The 20,611-nt window shown below is 35.7% G+C and overlaps 1 protein-coding gene across 1 annotated transcript; it reads right to left on the bottom strand.

Annotated features, from left to right (window-relative positions):
* Positions 1 to 17,469: 17,469 nt before the first annotated feature.
* LOC114754600 (uncharacterized) lies at positions 17,470 to 18,939 on the bottom strand. The gene is made up of 3 exons (XM_028943399.1): positions 18,283 to 18,939; positions 18,115 to 18,216; positions 17,470 to 17,943 (listed from the first exon to the last, which is right to left on the bottom strand). Exons 1-3 carry the CDS (start codon positions 18,937 to 18,939, stop codon positions 17,470 to 17,472), a joined length of 1,233 nt encoding a protein of 410 aa, XP_028799232.1.
* Positions 18,940 to 20,611: the final 1,672 nt, after the last annotated feature.

The raw sequence follows: 20,611 nt of genomic DNA, 5'->3' as shown, positions 1-20,611 counted from the left end.
AAAGCTCCATAGAAAATAGCCTTGAAAAACCTATCAACTCTTCATCCAACCCCTCTTTTGAAATCTAACTTTCAAGATATCAATCCCTTTGAATCTCTTTCCATAAGTGAGCTATCCAAGACTAAGGAGAAAGAATCTTAGATGCCATCCCAACAGCAGTATAGTGATGAAGAGCCTACTCAAACAATACATAGCCATGAATTTGCACCTAAGGGAAGCCTTAAAGATTTACAAGATGTCTCCTAGCAAAAATTATCTCTAAAATTAAAGATGTTTATGGTGAACGTGGAAAATGAATCCATCCCAAAGAATTTTAAAGAGGTTGCTTCTCATCTTAAGTGGAAGAGGCTATAGAAGAACCATATGAATTTTACAAGAATAAACCTTGGAGAATTATTAACGTACCTAAAGGCAAGATTATGGTAAGCAGCAAATGGTTTTTCACTATCAAATATAATACCAATAGGAATGTGAATAAGTATAAAATTCATTTAGTGGCTTAGGGATTTACTCAAACTTACAGTGTTGATTACCAAGAGACATTAGCTCTAGTAGCAAACCTCAATGCTTGCAAGTAGTGTCTCGGAGTTCAGCTGAATGTGAATATGGGCTTTGGCTCTTGGAATTTGTGAAGGAATGTGGTTGGTTAGATTATTGAAAGAGCTTAGAATCTACTAGCATTGTTTACTATGCTACCCATAAATCTCAAGTTATATGTGTATGTGATCTCGTAGCTTTACCTATCAAGGCCATTTCTCATAATGCTTGCAAGTAAGAGACGTGCTTCTGGGTGAGGGAATAATGGAATATTACTTATGACTGCTAGAGCTAGAAGAAGAGAATAAAGTGTGGTGTGATAACATTTCAACTATTAAGATAACTAATAATCCTATCCATCATGACCACAAAAAATATATGGAGATTGATCGCCACTTTATAAAAAAAAAAAATGGAATAAGGTAATTAATCTATCATATATTCCCTTGGGTTAACAGATTACAGACGCGATGACTAAGTCTCTTACTCAAGAAAATTGTAAAGGCTTTGTAGGCAAGCTAGGAATAATCAATATCTATTTACCAGCCTGAGGGGGAGTGTTAAAGGAATTTAGGCCTTTTACTATTTCTTAGGCTTGTTCCCTTATAACCTATTTTTCTTTTTATGTGAAAGATTAGGGTCCCTAAAATCATAGGGTTTTATTGTTTGTTGTCACATCCCACTAATTTTAACTCTGCAGTGTGAATAATAAAATAGATGGAGGGCCCTGAATAAATCATAGAAAAATAAATTAGAGTTTGGAACCACATTTGGAGCCCTAGAAGTAAAATTAGTATGAAAATAATTTATTACAGAATTTTCTGTAAACAGAGCTTTTTCCAATAAAATAGTAGAAAATCAGCCGTAAACAATTATTTTAAATATATGGAGGCCTCAATAATTTAAAAAAATATATAACAAAATTACTTAAGGAATAAATTGAGGTTATAAAATTATTTCCAGGATTTGAAAGTGAAAATATTGATTTTAGAATAATTATTGCCAAAATCTTATCGGTAAAACCCAATTTCAGAGAAAATTCAATACAGATAGTTAGAGGGTGAAATAAATTCTAAAAAAATTTAGGGGGCTATCCTATATTAAAATATGATTTTATATAGGTATAAATGAATTTTTGGAGGTCTATAAATATTATTAAAAATTGGATAGGAATTTTAGCTGATGCAATGAAATAGGATAGAGAAATGTTGGGAATTGAAAGGTAACACTTCTTCCTTCTTTTTCTAGCCCATTGGATGTGATTTTGGGCCAGGAGAGTCTAGAAATTTTATGGCCTAAGTGGCCCATATGATTAAGCAATAAAATATTGGAAAATTAGTACGCGGTTTATCCTAAACATTTAATTACATGGAACACTTTGCTTGCTCTACTTTTTCATAGCATATGGAGGTGGACAATGGGTTTGGACCAACAGATTTTTATGGGACACTTAGAGGGCAAAGAGGCCGAAATCTTGGCCTATATGTACCCCCTCCCATGCCCTTTAATTTGGTCATTTTGGGACCTTAAAGAAGGAAGGTTTTGCTATAGAGAAACTGGTCTTGAGGGGCAAGGAACTGAAAACATCAAGGAATTATCAAGCCAAGATCAAGGATTAATCAAGGCATGTAAGAGCTTTCATTTAATTATGGTTTTACCTTGTTTCAAGTAGAGTTTGGTGACAAAAATCATGAGGTACCATACTGCCCAGAATTTTGAAATATTGAGGAATAATTAGGGAGGGATAGAAACAATGATTTAGAGCTTGGATTAGCTTATTTGGTTGATATTTTGATTGATTTTCTAAATTACCTAATTATGGAGACTATTCGGCCAAGCTTGGTACAAAGAGTTAGGAGTTGTTTTAGATTAATTTAATGACTCCAATGAGTTTAAAAGGTGATTTTGTGTGGGAATATACCAAGAGAAAGTGTTTAAAAGCATTGGAATCAAAAATAAAAATTCTAACCCTAATATGTATCTTATTCAGCCAAGCTCAATGCTATAGGGAGGAGTTTAATTTTGATAAAACCAAATTGATATTTGAATTCTGTCACATCCCACAAAAATTAACCCTAGCAATAGATATGAAAAATTGAGTCAAGGGCCAATATAGAAGGTAGACTAGCTGATAAAGCCAGGCATGATGTAAATCTCGAATAGGGTCCGAACTGATATTTTTGGAATTATCGGTCCAAGAAAGGCAAAATGGGAGAATAAGATAAAATTTCCAAAAAATTCCCAAGAAATGATAAAAAGGTACATTAGAGGTTTTGAAACCTCAATAGAGGCCCTAAAGGTGAAAATGATATGAAAATAGCTATTTACAGAATTTCCTAAAAACATAACTTTTTGGGGAAAAATAGTAGAAATTGAGGGGAAAATAATTATTTTAAATATGTAGAGGCCTCCATAATTCTAAAAAAATGAAATAAGTATCTAAATATTTGATTGAATGTATAAAATTGATTTTAGGCTTTGGAAGTATAGGAGTTAATTTTAGAAAATTTATTCCTGAAAGTTTTACCGATAAAGCCCTACTCAGAGGAAATTCAAAATAAATAGTTAGAGGTGGAAAAAAATTCTAAAATTTTTTAGATTGTATTATTAGATTAAAATAGGATTTTTCATGGAGAAAAATGTGATTTTGGAGGCCTAGAAAAATTATGAAAAGTTACAAGTGAATAGTAACCGATAAACTTCATTTTTGTTTAAAATTGATATTTATGAGTAGGTCCCACTTTTTCTTCCTTTTTGGATCAGATTTAGGCTTCATTTTGAGCTAAGAAAGCTCAAATTTTAGTGCAAAACATGGCCCAACATTTAAATGGATTTAAGCCCAAATTAAGTCAAAATATTAGTAGAATATTCTTGGAATTTAGATACTTGGCAAGATTAGATTTTTAGACATTGGATGGCAGCCACATAGCCAATTTTTGGTCATAGATTAAGAGGGGAGGTTGGCCTAAAATTTTCTATAAATACCCCCTCCATTTGAATATTTTTGGCCAAAACTAGAGAGCCTTGGGGAGGTGCCGCCAAACTAAAATCTCAAGCTTAAAAGAAAGCTTTAGACCATGCAATTGGCAGAGGAAATATCAAGCTTTGATCAAGGATTAACTAAGGTAAGTTTAGGCTTGATTTTAGTTAAGTTTAAGGCTTGTTATTGTTAGAAATTCAAGTTGTAATCCAGGATTCTTATGTTGTCCCATTTTGGTTGAATTGAATATGTGTTAAGGAAGGATAGAAGCCTTGAATATAAGCTTGAATTATCATGTTTAAGTGGCGTTTGGATTGATTTTTGGAAGAAAACTAAGTTAGGGATTTCAAGACATATTATTCGGCCACTATGGTTTCTTAAGATAGGAGTTTGTTTTGCTTTGATTTGGTTATTCCAATGAGTTTAAAAGTTATTTCTGTGTAGGAAAACACCAAAGGAAAGTATTTAAAATCATTGGAATCAAAAATGAAAATTTTGGAACATAAATCCTACCTATTCGGCCAAGGTGAATTGAAGGGAAAGGAGTATGATTTTGATAAATCTGAATTGATATTTAGATTCTACATGAAAAATTATATAGGAATGAGCTAAGAGATTGATGGAATTAGATGAGGAATGATTATGTCAAAAATTAAAGAAAAGGGGGATTTAAGTAGGTTTAAGGTTAATTGTTTGTGTTCAAGCTTGAATGGTTGTTGATGTGGCTTGTAATGATACTTGAATTGATAGGTTTTATGGAGAAGAACCAAGGAGGGCACTAAACCTTCAAGAAACTGAATTTGTTCAATGATTAAGCCCTATCGTTAGACTCTCAAATAAAACTAAGCTAAATGCAATATAGTAGCACTAACCTAGATCTCTTAAGGAACCTTTGAATGCCTTAGTAATCTTATCACAAATATCAATCTAACCAAGTATGATGTATGAAGTATGTATATAACCAGTGATTATATCAAAACCTAAGTACAACTATCTAAACTCTTTGTAATTTCTATATTTTAATGAATGAAGTGAATGCAATGTATGAATTATCCTTGATGGGCAAGTCCACCAATCATCCTAGTTCCTCTGTTTATTGAGTTCAGTTCCTTTACTAGGCTCAGTTTGTGAAGATCTTCTACAAACAATAAATTCAATGAGCTAGAACCCTAAATCATCAAACTCACCTAAATGTCTAATATGGATTATGTTCCGCAGAAGGTATTTAACTCTCTTAATTAACAATGCTAGCACCCTAACTGACCAATCAAGAGATTCAAACACTTAAGAAGAAAGAATCAATATAACAGAAGGAAATATCAATTTAACTGATCAATTAGATTGTAAATACAATCCAAATCTCAGTCTCAATGTAAAACAACCAGATTACACCTTTTTACAATCACGAATCCCAGATCTAAACCATAGAACTACAATGTATGAATGTAGAGAGTGAAACTAAGATTAAGGTAGGAGAAACTCCCAATTGCAGCTCCATGAACTCATATTGGCTTCATTGAACACCAAGGAATGAAGATCTAGCCTTTCATGACTGAAATCACAGCTTCACTAAGTTCTGCAACTTCCATGGCCATAGCAGCAATGATCTGAAGGGAAATGGAAGAGAATAATTGGTGGAAATGGAAGAATTGAAGTAGAAATGGTGGATTGATGATGGAGAATGGTAGGGGAGTGAAGAGAGATGAAGTAGGAGGGCTCTAGATGGAGAGACTGAAGCTAAGAATGGAAGAAATCACAGACTGATGAACTAGCACGCGTTCTGGAATTTAAATATGGGAATCTCGAGTTTCGTCATGACTAATTAATATGTTGGTCACGACTAACTTAAAAATGACACCTTACGAATAAGTGACAGTGTTTCCCTTAGGACGAATATTAGTCACGGTGAATACCATATGCGGTCATGACAAATATAGGCAGAACCAGATTCCCTTGATTTCTTCAACCTTTGATCACCTGTAACATCAATTTAAGCTCACAGTCATCTATTTTAGGGTATGTGGGATACTTAGGAGTCAATGAAGGAAGTAAACTCAGGAATTAACATATAAAAGCACATACTTATCCCTTATACCCCTTTTGCACAATAATCTCTATCTTAACCCAGATTACACAATTAAAGACCACAAAAGCATAAGTTTGGATTGGGAAACACATATAAAATATGAGACTTATCTTTGATGAAGCCCTGTCGTTAGACTCTCAAATAAAGCTAAGCTAAATGTGATATAGTAGAACTAACCTAGATGTCAATCTCTTGAGGAGCCTTTGAATGACTTCTTCTTTAAGATGCTCTTCTCTTTTATAGTTTCACATGAAGGTATAGCTGTAAGGGTTGCCTCCTTAAGTTGTAAACTTTTATCAAAATCGACTCCTACATCTTCATCTTTCTCCCCAACTAGCTTGCCACTTCTCAAGCTTATGGTATTTAAGCTCTTGGGATTAATTACAGTGTTGGATGGAAAATTTCCTTTCCCAGCATCTTCCTCAGTTTTAGAACTTACTATTTGAGTAACATAGGCTTGGAGATTGTTGTTTTTGACCTCAAGTTGCTCCACTTTGTCATATAGCTTGCTCATCATCTTCAATAAAGTGTCCTCTTTATTTAATTCTTGAATTGGGATCTCTCTTGTTGTAAATGGTCCTACATAATTTCCTATAAAGGCATTCTCAAACTGTCTTTGAGAATTTCCAGTACCTCTATACGTATTTTCCTTGCCTTGACCACCTTGAATTCCTCTATGATCATTGCTACTCCACTTAGGTGTGAAGTCTCCTCTCCAACCATTATTGTAAGTGTTTTGAGAGAAGCGGTTGGGTCTTTGGAAGTTCATGGCAGCTACATCTCTTGACTCAATCATAGAGGGAAAATTAAGAGTAGTGTGTATAGAACTAGCATACACATCACAAGTGGTAGGAACAAGAGCTTGAGTCATGGGGATGGAGTGTAGAGCTCTAACTTGGTGGCTTTGTTGAGTTTGCATGGCCTTTTGTGTAACATCCAAACTTTTGGGCCTAGAAGTACCAGAAATAGCCTAGATTGAATAGGCTACTAGACCCCTTTTGAGCAGAAGTCCCAAAGATGAGAAAGGAAGGCAAAGCAGTTTCAGGGACTAAATTACAAAGTAAAAGTTTTAAAGGGCTAAAGTGTAGTCAAAGTTAGAGGCTCCAGTAAAGTCTCGAAGGCCCAGAGAGAAAAAAGAGGCTAGATACAGGCTAAAGGTTAAGTTAGAAACCTCAAAGAGAAGATTATATGAAGTTAAGTCCAAGTAGGGACTAAACCGTAAATTCAGAAAGTTATGACCAACAGGGATAAAAATAAACGAGTATACAGAGAATTCCAATAAAATCCTAGAAAATAGAAATAATATTCTAAGGCTCTTCTGTGAAGAGAAAAGACGAAAATACCCCTGAGGCAGCTTAAATGGAATTTATAAGGTTATTACCAGTAAAAAGTATACCATTTGAGGTAATTATTTAAAATAGCAAGAGACCTCAAAAATGTATACAAAAATGAGATTAAATGGTTGAAAGGTTGTACTAATTTATAAAATTAATCCCGCAACCAAAAGGCCAGTGGAGTGGCTTTAATAAATTAAAGAGCCGGTTTTGCCGATAAAAGGGCATTTTGGTAAATGAATTTTTTATGCAAGGTTTAAAGGAAGTGTTATGGCCTAAGAAAATTCATAGATATTCTCTAGAATTAAAGGGAATTTATGGAGCAGACAGAAGAATTTTCTGAGCTCTGGAAGGCCATAAAGGAAGCCGGAGAAACGTGGGCCAAGTAAATTCAGAGGAATTAAGTTTGATCCAATGGCTAAGATCTAATCTCCCATCTCCTCCACCACTTTCATGACACTTGGCATCTTCTAGAAGGTTGAGGTAAGCATGATGCAAGAGGATAATGCAATGATGATGTAAAAGTTAAATTGAAGTTCCAAAATTGCCCTTACCCTTTCTATTAGCCACCAAAGGTATTTTGGTCCATTCAAGCCAAATTTTTGGCTATAAATAGGAACTCCCTCCCTTCATATTTCGGTCAAGCAAGGATATATAGGGAAAGTTCTGCCGCTCTTGCATCTAGAGAGAGAAAGAGCCATTTTTAGTGAGAGAAAGTCCACCTAAGTTCAAGCTTCAAGATCAAGGTATGCAGTGGTTATAGCATCTAATTTGATACCTATTTTGAATTAGTACTATTCATATCTGATTCTGAAATTTTGTATGCTTAAAGTACACTCTGTGAGCTTTAAATCCATGGGTAGAACATTTCATTTGGATATGTGTACGATTTATGGTGATTTTTCAAAGTTAGGGTTTGAAATCTGGAAACAGTGTTGAACTTTTAGAAGAGTTTTGAGTTCCGTACAATTCCGGTACTGTTCATCATAGAATTGGTTCCTGAAACTATTTTTCCTTTAAATTTAACTTAAGGAGCTTTCAGTGAGACTTGGAACCACTCATTTTTTATGTTTCTAGAATTAATTATGAATTTTCAAAGTTGAGCAAAAATTCTGGAGTTTCTGCGTGAACAGTACCCACGAAGCACAATTTCCAGATTTGATATTCTTGAATCTAAAGCCATCTAAAGTGGTCCTAATTGACAAGAAATAGATCTTAAGGATGGGAAATGATGAGATTTAGGTTAGAAAAGTTAGAAAGGAAACCTTAAGACTAAGAGAAAGGGTTGAGGTTCAAGAGAGCTAGCCTTGAACTTTATGTAATCTAGTGGTCCTAATGGATTTATTAATCATTATGGTTATATTTAGGACCTTTAGAACATCCAAGAGGATGTTTGGTGATATTTATCCGAATGCCCACATGGTTGGAAAGTCAAGGGAGTCAAAGGAAAAGTAAGAGGAAAGCTTGAGGTGCAAGGTAGTGAACTTACCTATTATCATTGCTTGATGTTGTATGCTTGTGTGTTGCCATGTACATGTTATTGAATGTTATTGTCACATGTTTTGGCCATTGTAATTGCTATTCATGATGAATAGATTATGTCTCCATGGCCATGCATCAAGAAGTTAGCTTTGAGCATGCTAATATGTCACTAATTAACAAGAGAATAAACAAGTTACGTGTAGTGCATTAGCATCCATCTAGCATGATTAATATGGTATTGTTTGCTACTGAGATTCTCCTGAATCTCACCCCTCCCTAACCAACCATATAGGTCAATCAATGATGGGCAATAACGGCATGAAAAGCAAGGAGACGAAAGTGGAGAATTGTTGATGTTAATGAATGATATTATCATTCAATATGTAATTCTCCTATTATGTAATTATTGTTATGGATGTCAATGATGCCATGTATTTAATTATAATAATTATGGCATGTATAGAAATGTATGAGCATGAATGGGAAAGAGTAAGCCCATGTTATGTATGCGAACAAAATAAAAAGAATTAAAGTAAAGAAATGCTAAGAGATAAAACGTAGGTCCTGGAGCAGCGAGTTTGTAGCTCCAGTTTGACCTATCAAATGAAAAAGTCACAAGATTTGGCAAACTTATAGTACACGTCCCAAGCTTTAAAATGAGAGGTAGATCATCTCAATTGGATGTGTACACAAGGAGATACGAATTTCTAAAGTTGAAGCACAGAATCTGAAAGTTCTAGATTTTATGAAATAAACAGTAACATTTATAAATTAAATTGTACTAATTGGGCAAGGATAAGTCCAATTGAATATTTTTCCCTTAAAGAGCATCAAAATAGCTTTTTGTAGAATTTTAGAACACCTCAATACGATTTTTATGGAATTAGTTATGAATTTTTGAAGTTTGACCTGTAATTTGGAAATTTAACAATGAATAGTAACCCGAGTAATTATGTTGAAATTTTAAATCCACGGGCTTGTGTCATGATCTGCTTGAACCATAACGCTTACGAATGCATGCTCTGAGGGGTTAATGGCAGGGTGTTTCATTTTGCATACAGACCATTTGATCACTTAGAATGGCCAACTTATTCAAAATTTCATCAGCTTGCCAAGCCCCTACTCCATGTACTTGAGCAGTATCTTTAACTCCAAACTGTTGATTATTTACAGCCATCTTCTCTAACAAATCCCAAGCACCTTAAGAAGTCAAATTAATTAAAGAACCACCAGCAGCAGCATCAATGGTAGACTTTTGATGATCTAGCAATCCATCATAGAAATATTGAACCAAATGTGGTTGAGAAATCTGGTGATGTGGGCATTTGGCAAGAAGGGCTATAAATCTTATCCAGTATTCATACAAGCTTTCTCTAATCCCTTATTGAACACTGTAGATCTCCTTCCTCATTCTAGCTGTCCTTGAAGATGGAAAATACTTTTTCAAGAATTGCTTCTTCAATTGCTCCTATGAAAGTATTGCAAAATGTTGAGGCAACATGTGCAACCATTCCTTAGCCTTACCTTCCACAGAAAACAAGAAGGATCTACTTAGTACATCATCAAGGTGGGCTCCGAGAGGCTTTATGGATGAGCATATCATGTGAAGGTTTTGGAGATGCCTTTGTGGATCCTCTCCTGCATTGCCATGAAATTTAGGTAAGGCACTTATCAAAGCTCCTTTCAATTCAAAATCAGCATTAAAATTGTAGAAGCCATAAGGATTATAATCAACCTTAGAAGAATTCATTTCTCTTATGCTTCTATACCTAACATTAGCTCTATTGTTTTCAGCCTGTTGCTCTTGTACATTGTTATTCAAATTAGGCCTTTCTTCGTCTCTATGAACCTCATTAAGCCTAGGTGGTTCATTATCTTTAGACATATTATTCTGATCCATGATAAAATGATGGTCTATGTAATTACCAAGTGAAGAATCAGATTTAGAAAACTTAGATGAATCACAAGAATACATAGAATGTGTGAAAATGTAGGTGTAAAAAGTGTAGGATGTTCAAAATGTAAACCACTAGTACCCTCAAGTAATCTTTCTTTCCTAAGTGCTCTCAAAGTCTTATTTATTTTAGTGTCAAGTAGCAAAAGTGTTTCTTTTCCAGATTGGATCATACAACACTTAGACTACTTCAAGCAATTAAGCACCCAAAAACAATTCAATCTTTAAAAATCCAAAAATTTGAAAGAACCAATCAAAGAATCAATGAATTCAAGTCAATAGCAGTTAAGATACTATAGAGAATGGCAAAAAGTTCAAAGAATGCTATGGAAGATAGTTCAGAAAAGTCCCTGAAAGTGTCTGCAGAATGGAACTTTGTCACGGCTAAAGGTAGTGTTGGTCGCAGCAAAAAACTTTGGCCGAATTGAACTTCTCCTTTTTTCAAGGTTTAGTCACGATGAATAGGGTAATTCGCCAGGGTGAAAATTTTGGCAGAATCGAATTCCTGATACAAAATAGAGCGGATTTCAATCAGTTCCTATCACAACCACTTCCTAACTCACCAAGACAACTTCCAATAGCAATTTTCCAGTAGATACACAAGCAAGAACACTAAACAAATTAAAGAATCTATGATACTCCAAAATTTTTGTGGGATTTTCAGAAGATTTCCTCAGAAACCAGAAATCACAAGTAAGGAAAAACTATAGCAAAACTGAGTCACAAAATGATATTTGGATGCACAATTACCAAAGAGCTAGGCTCCCTAGCAACGGTGCCAAATTTGATGAAGCCTTGACGTTAGACTCTCAAATAAAACTAAGCTAAATGCAATATAGTAGTACTAACATAAATGTCGATCTCTTGAGGAGCCTTTGAATGCCTCAGTAATCTTATCACAAATATCAATTTAACCAAGTATGATGTATGAAGTATGTATATAACCAGTGATTATATCAAAACCTAAGTACAACTATCTAAACTCTTTGTAATTTTTGTATTTTAATAAATGAAGTGAATGCAATGTATGAATTATCCTTGATGGCCAAGTCCACCAATCATCCTAGTTCCTCTGTTTATTGAGTTCAGTTCCTTTACTAGACTCGGTTTGTGAAGATCTTCTACAAACAATGAATTCAATAAGCTAGAACCCTAAATCATCAAACTCACCTAAATGTCTAATATTGGATTATGCTCTGCAGAAGGTATTTAACTCTCTTAATTAACAATGCTAGCACCCTAACTAGCCAATCAAGAGATTCAAACACTTAAGAAGAAAGAATCAATATAACAGAAGGAAATATCAATTCAACTGATCAATTAGATTGCAAAATACAATCCAAATCTCAGTCTCAATGTAAAACAACCAGATTACACCTCTTTACAATTACAAATCCCAGATCTAAACCATAGAACTACAATGTATGAATGTAGAGAGTGAAACTAAGATTAAGGTAGGAGAAACTCCCAATTGCAGCTCCATGAACTCATATTGGCTTCATTGAACACCAAGGAATGAAGATCTAGCCTTTCATGACTGAAATCACAGCTTTACTAAGTTCTGCAACTTCCATGGCCATAGCAGCAATGATCTAAAGGGAAATGGAAGAGAATAATTGGTGGAAATGGAAGAATTGAAGTAGAAATGGTGGATTGATGATGGAGAATGGTAGCGGAGTGAAGAGAGACGAAGTGGGAGGGCTCTGGACGAAGAGAACAAAGCTAAAAATGGAAGAAATCACAGAGTGACGAACTGGCGCGTGTTCTAGAATTTAAATATGGGAATTTCGAGTTTCGTCATGACTAATTAATATGTTGGTCGCAACTAACTTAAAAACGACACTGTATGAATAAGTGACAGTGTTTCCCTATAGACAAATATTAGTAGCGGCGAATACCATATTTGGTCACGATGAATATAGGCAGAACCAAATTCCCTTGATTTTCTTCAACCTTTGATCACTTGTAACATCAATTTAAGCTTATAGTAATCTATTCTACGGTATATGGGATACTTAGGAGTCAATGAATGAAGTAAACTCAAGAATTAACATATAAAAACTATCACATCCAATAATATGAAATTTAGGAATAGGGATATTTCTAAATAATTAAGGGTCAAAAAGGATAAGGAGAAATAGAAGATTTCTGATGGAAAATAATTATTATAATTTTCCAAGTCGATTATGAAAAGTTTGACTAATTAAGAAAAATTGGTCAAGAATAATTATGAAAAAATATTTCCAAGCCTTAGGAAATTAAGAAAAAAATAAGGACAATATTCCTTGAGAATTATATGGGATTATAAAATTGGTTTTATGACCAAATTGCCCTTAGAGAAATTACGAAGGAATTTAAGGGGGATTTAAGCTAGTTTAAGATCTTTTATTTAGAAAATTCCAAATAAATATTTATAAGGAGAATAAAATCCCAAGAAAATTCCTATGATATCCCAAGGAATTATAAGAGATTATGAAATTAAAAGAAGACCCTCAAGTATCCAAGATTTTTTTCCCAATTCCTTTGAAAAGAGGAAAAATCACTAAAGAGAAGGAAAATAGTTTTCCTTTTTATTTAATTATTGGGAAATTAAATTTGAGACAAAGAGGGCAATTTGGGAAGATAAAAATGAGGAGAATAATTTATGGATCTAACAAAAAATAATTACAGAGGCCAGAGCACTATAATTATAGAAAAGAAGTTAAACCTGGAGTAAAAGTGCACCGATAAAGTGTTAATCAGAGTCTTACACTTTGCTTGGCCCATAAGTTGCCACTTGTCAAGCCTTCAATGGATGGTGATTAAAGCTTTCTAAGTGTCAAGCTACCAATGGAGAGGATCTTGACTTTGGAATTTAATTACATTATGATTTAAGTTAATTAAGAGAGAGGATTTGTTGGAAATTGTGCCCTAGGGGCCAATCATTGTGTTATGAATATTGTTGATTTATGAATTTCTTAATTATGTTATCATATTATTTGCATGTTTATTGTGATGACTATCCTTGGATAACTTATGATTTTATCCTAAATGTCCCTGGTCGGTCATCTATGTGGGAGCAGAGATGAAATAAGACCAGTATGACTTTGAAGATGTATAGAGATATAAATCAAAGTCATAAGCACATGTAAGAGTACAAGGTGTTGGACCGACCCGCTATGAGAGAGTTGCATGGGTTAAGTCATAAGCTTCTCTCATATACAAACCATGTCACTATGCCCTTTGACCTGAGATCATCATGGATTCCTACATGAGAAACGCTCGGCTTTGACCTAGTCAAAAGTCACTTTTGACTGAGTGATCATAAAGACTATGTTCAGGCTTAGTGGTTTTTTATATGGAGGAATGTGAATGATCAAGATGGAATTTGTCCCTCACATTCGTAGAGAGATATTACTGGGCCCCTTGATGAGTGAGTCTGAGAAATGTATGGCCATACTATAATGGAAAGGTAGTTCCATTTCTATACTCAGACTACTCAGGGATCAAGAAAGCAACGGTCAGGAATAGGAAGATGACGTTCTCCATGCCTCATCCATGACCGAAATGTCGTGTGACAAAAGGGACGTGATATGGTTGTATGAAAGGTTGCATCGTTCATCGATCCTCATATGATGTGGGTAGTCATGATGTCTTGCTAGAGATCGCTTACGACTTGTGAGTTATTATAGTGAATGGCCACTGCCAACTTATATGGGCCTACAGGGTCGCACACAAAATAGCCCAACACGAGCTATGATGTCCATATTCATTGAATCTAAGATATGTCTAGATTCAATGAATAATCTAAGGTGGACGTGTGTGTATATATATATATATATAAAAATTTGTGTGTATATATATATAATATAAGAGATATTTATAAGATTTGATTTATAAGGACAAATTAAATCTATATCATTTTTTTTAATTGATAAGGTATAATATCTCAGATTTGATTTATTAGAATAAATCAAACATAATTCTGTCATATCTTTATTTTGAATTAAATGAATAGGTGAATTAAATATGTAGGATGGATTTAATATAAAAACCGTATTTATTTAATTAATTTTTTATCAGATTATGTAATATGTGATATTGTATTAATTTCGGAATTAATTTAGGATTAATTCTGAAATCCAATATCCTTAGCGTCCTATATATATTTGATATTAGGAGCTAGGGTTTTTGGGCGTGAGAGGGTGCAAAACGTTTACAGATAAGAAACGGTCAATAGAGAGACGGTGAGGACGGATTATCAAAAACCCTAGAAGGACAAGAGGCGCTAGCACGTCGTTTGTGATTGGAACGCTGTTCGTGTGGATACCAGTAGAGGAAGCCGATCTGAGTCGTTGACTTCTCATGATCACACCAAGAGCATAGGCATCCCGAACGTCGAAATCCCCGAGTCACCATCAATTTGAATACTGCATGTAACATCTCTTACCACTTGACTTAAACACAATCGGTAGATCCGGGCAAGGAATTGAAAAATTTTAAAGGTTAATTTCCGCTGTGTGTCTTTCAATTCCTTACAGGATTAAGACTAAGTAAGCACTTGACACTTGGTATCTCATTAATGTGGGTAGATGAGATATTTTAGGAGCATTAAGTGAGGTCTTTCTCCCCTCATATTCAGATCATATTTCGACCAAGGTGAGATTAAGAGAGAAAAGAGAGAACTTGAAGGGAAATCAAGCAAAAAGCAAGCATATTTGATCTTCTAACTAAGATCCAAGCTTGGTAAGTTGTCTTAAGATGTTCCTTGCTTTGTTTTATTGGTTTGTATGGTTGAAATTTCTGGTTTTTCCTCTTTATTTGGAGCTGGCTGAAATGCTTTTGGGGTAGGGGAGGAAGTTTTATGGTCCAATCTTGCTAGAACACTTCAAAGTATGGTAGATCCTAGTAGTTACAAGTGGTTGTAGGTTGATTTTGGAGTGTTTCCTTGGTTGTGTTGCTTGAGACCTGTCTAAACTGTGAATATTTCACTCCATATATTATTCCATATGAGATGATTACAATATATAGGGTCCGGACGGTGAGAATAATCTGGTTAGAATCATTCAGAAATAAATTACAATCAATGACAGCATACAATCAGGAATTTTATTCTCATGGATAATGATAGGCAAGTATCATGGGCTTTCTAACACTCCCCCTCAAGCTGGAGAGTAGATGTTAACCATCCCCAGCTTGCTTCGAAGCCCTTCAAACTTGACTCTGGCTAAAGGTTTGGTCATAATGTCAACAATCTGATCAATCAAGCGCACATAGCTTAAGTTGATGATACCACCTTCTACCTTTTCTTTGATAAAATGCCAATCAATGTCGACATGTTTTGTTCGGTCATGATATACCAGATTCTTTGTCATTTCAATACTAGCTTGGTTGTCACACCAGAGGTTCACTGGCCCTTCATAGGGAATTCTCAATTCCTTCAGGAGTCTAATCACCCACATTCCTTCACACACCCCTAAAGCTACAGCTCTTAGTTCAGCTTCAGCACTGCTCCTTGAGACTACGGTCTATTTCTTGCTTCGCCAAGTCACAAGGTTTCCCCAAACATAAGTGCAGTAACCTGTGACAGATCTCCTGTTATCTACAGCTCTCCCATGATTTGCATCAGTATAGACCTCTATGTTTCTTGTATTCCCCTTTTTAAAGAATATTCCCCTTCCAGGATTGAGTTTGAGGTAGGTCAGGATTCTGTACACAGCCTCCATATGTTCTTCCTGAGGTTGGTGCATAAATTGACTTACCACCCCAACTGCATAACTAATGTCAGGTCATGTATGGGTCAAGTAGATCAGTTTACCCACAAGTTTTCTGTATCTTTTTGAGTCAACTGGTACCCCGTCTGGTTTAACCTCCAGATTGCATGACTCTTCCATAGGTGTTTCATTCGGTTTAGCCCCAAGTATTCCTGTTTCATGGAGTAAATCAAGTGTGTATTTCCGTTGTGACACACTTATACCCTTTTTGGATCTAGCAACCTCCATTCCGAGAAAGTACCTCATTTGTCCTAAGTCCTTCACTTGGAATTCCCTAGCCAGGGCTTTCTTGAGTTAAGAGATAGAAGCTTCATCACAACCAGTTATGACTATATCATCCACATACACAATTAGGATCGTTACCTTTCCATCATTGTGTTTGACAAAAAAAGTGTGATCAGCTTGTCCTTGGTTGTAACCAAACCTTTTGATTGCTTTGGCAAACCTATCAAACCATGCCCGTGGAGACTGATTCAGGCCATATAATGACTTCTTCAGTTTGCAAACCGAATTAGGTGGAGCTATTACTCCATCTGGAACTTCCATGTATACTTCCTCCTCTAAATCTCCATTTAGGAAAGCATTCTTTACATCCAGTTGATGTAGGGACCAGTCAAGATTAGCAGCTAGGGACAAAAGTACTTAGATGGTATTGAACTTTGCCACGGGAGCAAACGTTTCTTGATAATCAATCCCATAAGTTTGAGTGTACCCTTTTGCAACTAATCTCCCTTTGTACTTGTTGATGCTTCCGTCAGGGTTTAATTTCAGTGTGAAGATCCACCTGTAACCCACTGCTTTCTTGCCCTTAGGGAGTGTGGTTATATCCCACGTGTTATTCTCCTCCAGGGCTTTCAACTCTTCGTATGCTGCATGTTTCCAGTTAGGATCTTTCATGGCCTGTTGAAATGTTTCTGGAATTTTCACTTGTGAGCTATTCACCACAAAGGTTTGCATTCTAGCGGATAGATTGCCATAAGAGACAAATCTTTGTATAGGATGCTAAGTACAAGACCTTACCCCCTTTCTAAGTGCAATAGGCCATCCTAGTTCTTCAGGATCCAACTCCGGATTGGAATCATATTGCTGCCTTGGAATGGAAAGAACCCTACTACTATTGTCTTGTTCACTTGATTGAGATCTTGAGTGCTCTATCACCCCTGCATTAATTTCAGCATTCATTTCCATTGTATGAGTATTGTTTGTGGGGGTTTTGGGCTGTTCTGGTTGAGGTGTAGGTTTAGGGGTTTCCGGTTCAGGTTCAGGGATTTCTTCGTGTGGTATATAGGGTTCAGGAGGATTAGGAGGTGCGTTGGTCTCAGGTTCAGGTGTAATTAGCCATTTTACTCAATTTTGGAGGCCATTCGGTTAATAAGATAGGCTACAGTTAGCACCGCATCTCCCCAAAACATGCTTGGAACATTTCTTTCCATCATAATGGCTCGGGTTACTTCCAAAAGGTGCCTATTTTTCCACTCGGCAACTCCATTTTGTTGTGGGGTATAGACACACAAGGTTTGGTGATGGATTCCCTGTTCCTCAAGAAATTCCCTAAAGGCTCCACTCACATACTCTTTGGCATTGTCACTCCTCAGTACTTTGATGGGAGTTTGGAATTGGGTTTTCACAAAAGAGTGAAAGTTTTTGAAAATTTGTAAGGTTTCAGATTTCTCTTTCATCAGATAAACCCATGTAACCCGTGTATGATCATCGATGAATGTGATAAACCACCTTGTGCCCGTTCGGGTTTTGGTTCTGGCGGGTCCCCAAATGTCGGTGTGGATCATTGTAAAAGGGTTAGTGGGTTTGTAAATATGCTTGGGATAAGATGTGCGAGTTTGTTTAGCAATTTGACAAGTTTCACATCGGAAAGGAGAAGAATTTTTATTGAATAATGTTGGAAACACATGCTTCATATAATCAAAACTAGGGTGGCCTAATCTTTGATGCCATAACATTACATTTTTATTTTGAGAATTGGAGCTAACCATAGCCTTCCTTGCTCCTTTTTTCTTCATATCCTTTCCTTCAAAGTAGTAGAGTCTATCCCATTCCTTAGTAGTCAAAATCTTCCTCCCCAAGATCGAATCCTGAAAAACACAATTAACATCATCAAAGATCACCCGATATACTTGTCTTTTAGTCAGTTTGCTTACAGATATAAGATTGTAAGTGAGAGCAGGAACAAACAAAACGTTATGAATTTCCAGATCATCAGAGAGGGCCACAGTGCCAACACCCTCAACTTTAGTATATAGTCCAGTTGCCACTTTTACTCTGAGGTTCTCATGGCAAGAATTGAGAGTTTTGAAGAGGGATTTAGTACCAGTCATGTGGTCTGTAGCACCGGAGTCAACAATCCATGTCTCATCACTAGTGACCATTGCATTAAGAGCAATAACAGAATTTCTTGACTGAATCAAGTTCACGTTGGGAACCTTTTTTGATGAGTTTTGCCTTTCAAGCATCTTACGGAGCATTTGAAGTTCTTCTCTGGTTAAGCAGTCTCCATCATCGCCTCTTTCCTCAGAGGAGGCGTGGTGGCTTTTTCCATCTCGACGTTGTTGCTGTTTCCCATGGGTTGGCTTTCCATGTAGTTTCCAGCATTCATCTCTGGTGTGGCCTTTCTTGTTACAGTGATTGCACCACTTGTTCCCTTTTCTTTCAGAGCTCTCTGATGTCTGGGGACCTCTTATGACTAAAGCTAAGCCATCAACTGGAGTTTGGTTACCCTGGGTGAGGTGTCTCCGACTTTCTTCTAACTTAACCATACTGAAGACTACAAATAGGGATGGAAGGGGCTTTAGACCCATAATTCTGCCTCTTACTTCTTCAAAAACATCATTTAGGCCCAACAGAAAATCATATGTTCATCCCTTTTCAACTAGCTGTCTGTAGTAATTAGCATCATCAATATTCTTCCAAGGATGTACTTCAAAGAGATCTAATTGCTGCCATATCTTTGTCAGAGTACTGTAGTATTGTGTTACAGTCAAGCTTCCTTACTTCAGTTCTTTGAGTTGCCTCCTTAGGTCCAACAAAGCAGCAGTGTTGTCTAATGTAGAGTAAGTGTGCTTAGCAGCATCCCAGATCTCCTTGGCTGTGCTTGCAAGAAGGTGTCCCTTACTGATTTCGAGAGTCATTGAGTTGCATAGCCAAGACTGTCACACCTTACTTATATAATACCTTAGCATTCATTTAGAACCATTCCAGACCACTTTGGATGGTCTTAAGCTTAAAAATTTCAATTTGGACGTTAATTTTCGGAAAATTACTGTTCACTGTCCAGTTTTCAGATTACAGGTCCAACTTTAAAAAACCATAACTAATTCTAGAAAAATCGTATGGAGGTGTTACAAAATTCTACGGAAAGCTACTTCAATGCTCTTTAAGGTAAAAATACTCAATTGGACTTATTCTTGCCCAATTCGTACAGTTTATTGGATTAAGATTACTATTCATTTGGTAAAATCTGGACTTTCCAGATTCTGCACCTTAACTTTGAAAATTCATATCTCATTGTATACACATCCAAATGATGTGATTTACCACTCATTTTAAAGCTTGGGATATGCATTATAAGTGTACCAAATTCTGTAGCTTAACTCATTCATATGATAGGTCGAACTGAAGCTTGAAATTAACTGCTTCAGGACCTACGTTTTATCCCTTAATATCTCCTTACTTTAATTCTTTTTATTTCTTTGACATACATAGCATGGGCTTAATCTTTCTCATTCATACTCATATACTTTCATTCATGCCATAAACATCCTAAGCATATACATTGAAGTAATAGCATTTATAACATAATTTACAGCATAGGAGAATTATACATTGAATATTCATATCAATCATTTGCATTAATAATTCTCCACTTCTTCTCCTTGCTTCTCATGCCATTAGTGCCCATCATTGATTGACCTAAATGGTTGGTTAGGGAGGGGGTGAGATTTGGGAGAATCTCAGTAGCAAACAATACCATATTAATCATGCTAAATGGATGCTCATGCACTACACGCAACTTGTTTATTCTCTTGTTAATTAGTGACATACTAGCATGCTCAAAGCTAAATTCTTGATGCATGGCCATGGAGACATAATCTACTCATCATGAATAGCAATTACAGTAGCTAAAACATGTCACAATAACATTCAATAACATGTACACGGCAACACACAAGCATACAACATCAAGCAATGACAATAGGTAAGTTCACTACCTTGCACCTCAAGCTTTCCTTTCACTTTTCCTTTGACTCCCATGACTTTCCAACCATGGTAGCTTTTGCCCAACATCATCAAACATCCTCTTAGATGTTCCAAGATCCTAAACATAATCACATTGGTCACACAACCCATTAGGACCAAGAAATTACATAAAGTTCAAGACTAGCTTTCTTAAACCTCAACCCTTTCTCTTAGTCTTAGGGTTTTCTTTCTACTTTTCTAATATAAATCTTATCATTTTATATCCTTATGATC

This window comes from Neltuma alba, unplaced genomic scaffold (assembly GCF_004799145.2).
Source record: "Neltuma alba isolate B1F8T4 unplaced genomic scaffold, ASM479914v2 tig00010170_pilon, whole genome shotgun sequence".
NCBI classification, from domain to species: Eukaryota; Viridiplantae; Streptophyta; class Magnoliopsida; order Fabales; family Fabaceae; genus Neltuma; species Neltuma alba.
This window is presented reverse-complemented; position numbering and strand designations above follow the sequence as displayed.

Excerpts from the sequence above, each read along its gene's own strand:
- LOC114754600 (XM_028943399.1), bottom strand. The coding sequence starts at position 18,939 with ATGGGTCTAAAGCCCCTTCCATCCCTATTTGTAGTCTTCAGTATGGTT. Across the intron at positions 18,217-18,282 it reads TCACTTACAATCTTATATCT|GATTCGATCTTGGGGAGGAA; the intron begins GTAAGCAAACTG and ends TGTGTTTTTCAG. Across the intron at positions 17,944-18,114 it reads AAGGAGCAAGGAAGGCTATG|CATATTTACAAACCCACTAA; the intron begins GTTAGCTCCAAT and ends TCTTATCCCAAG.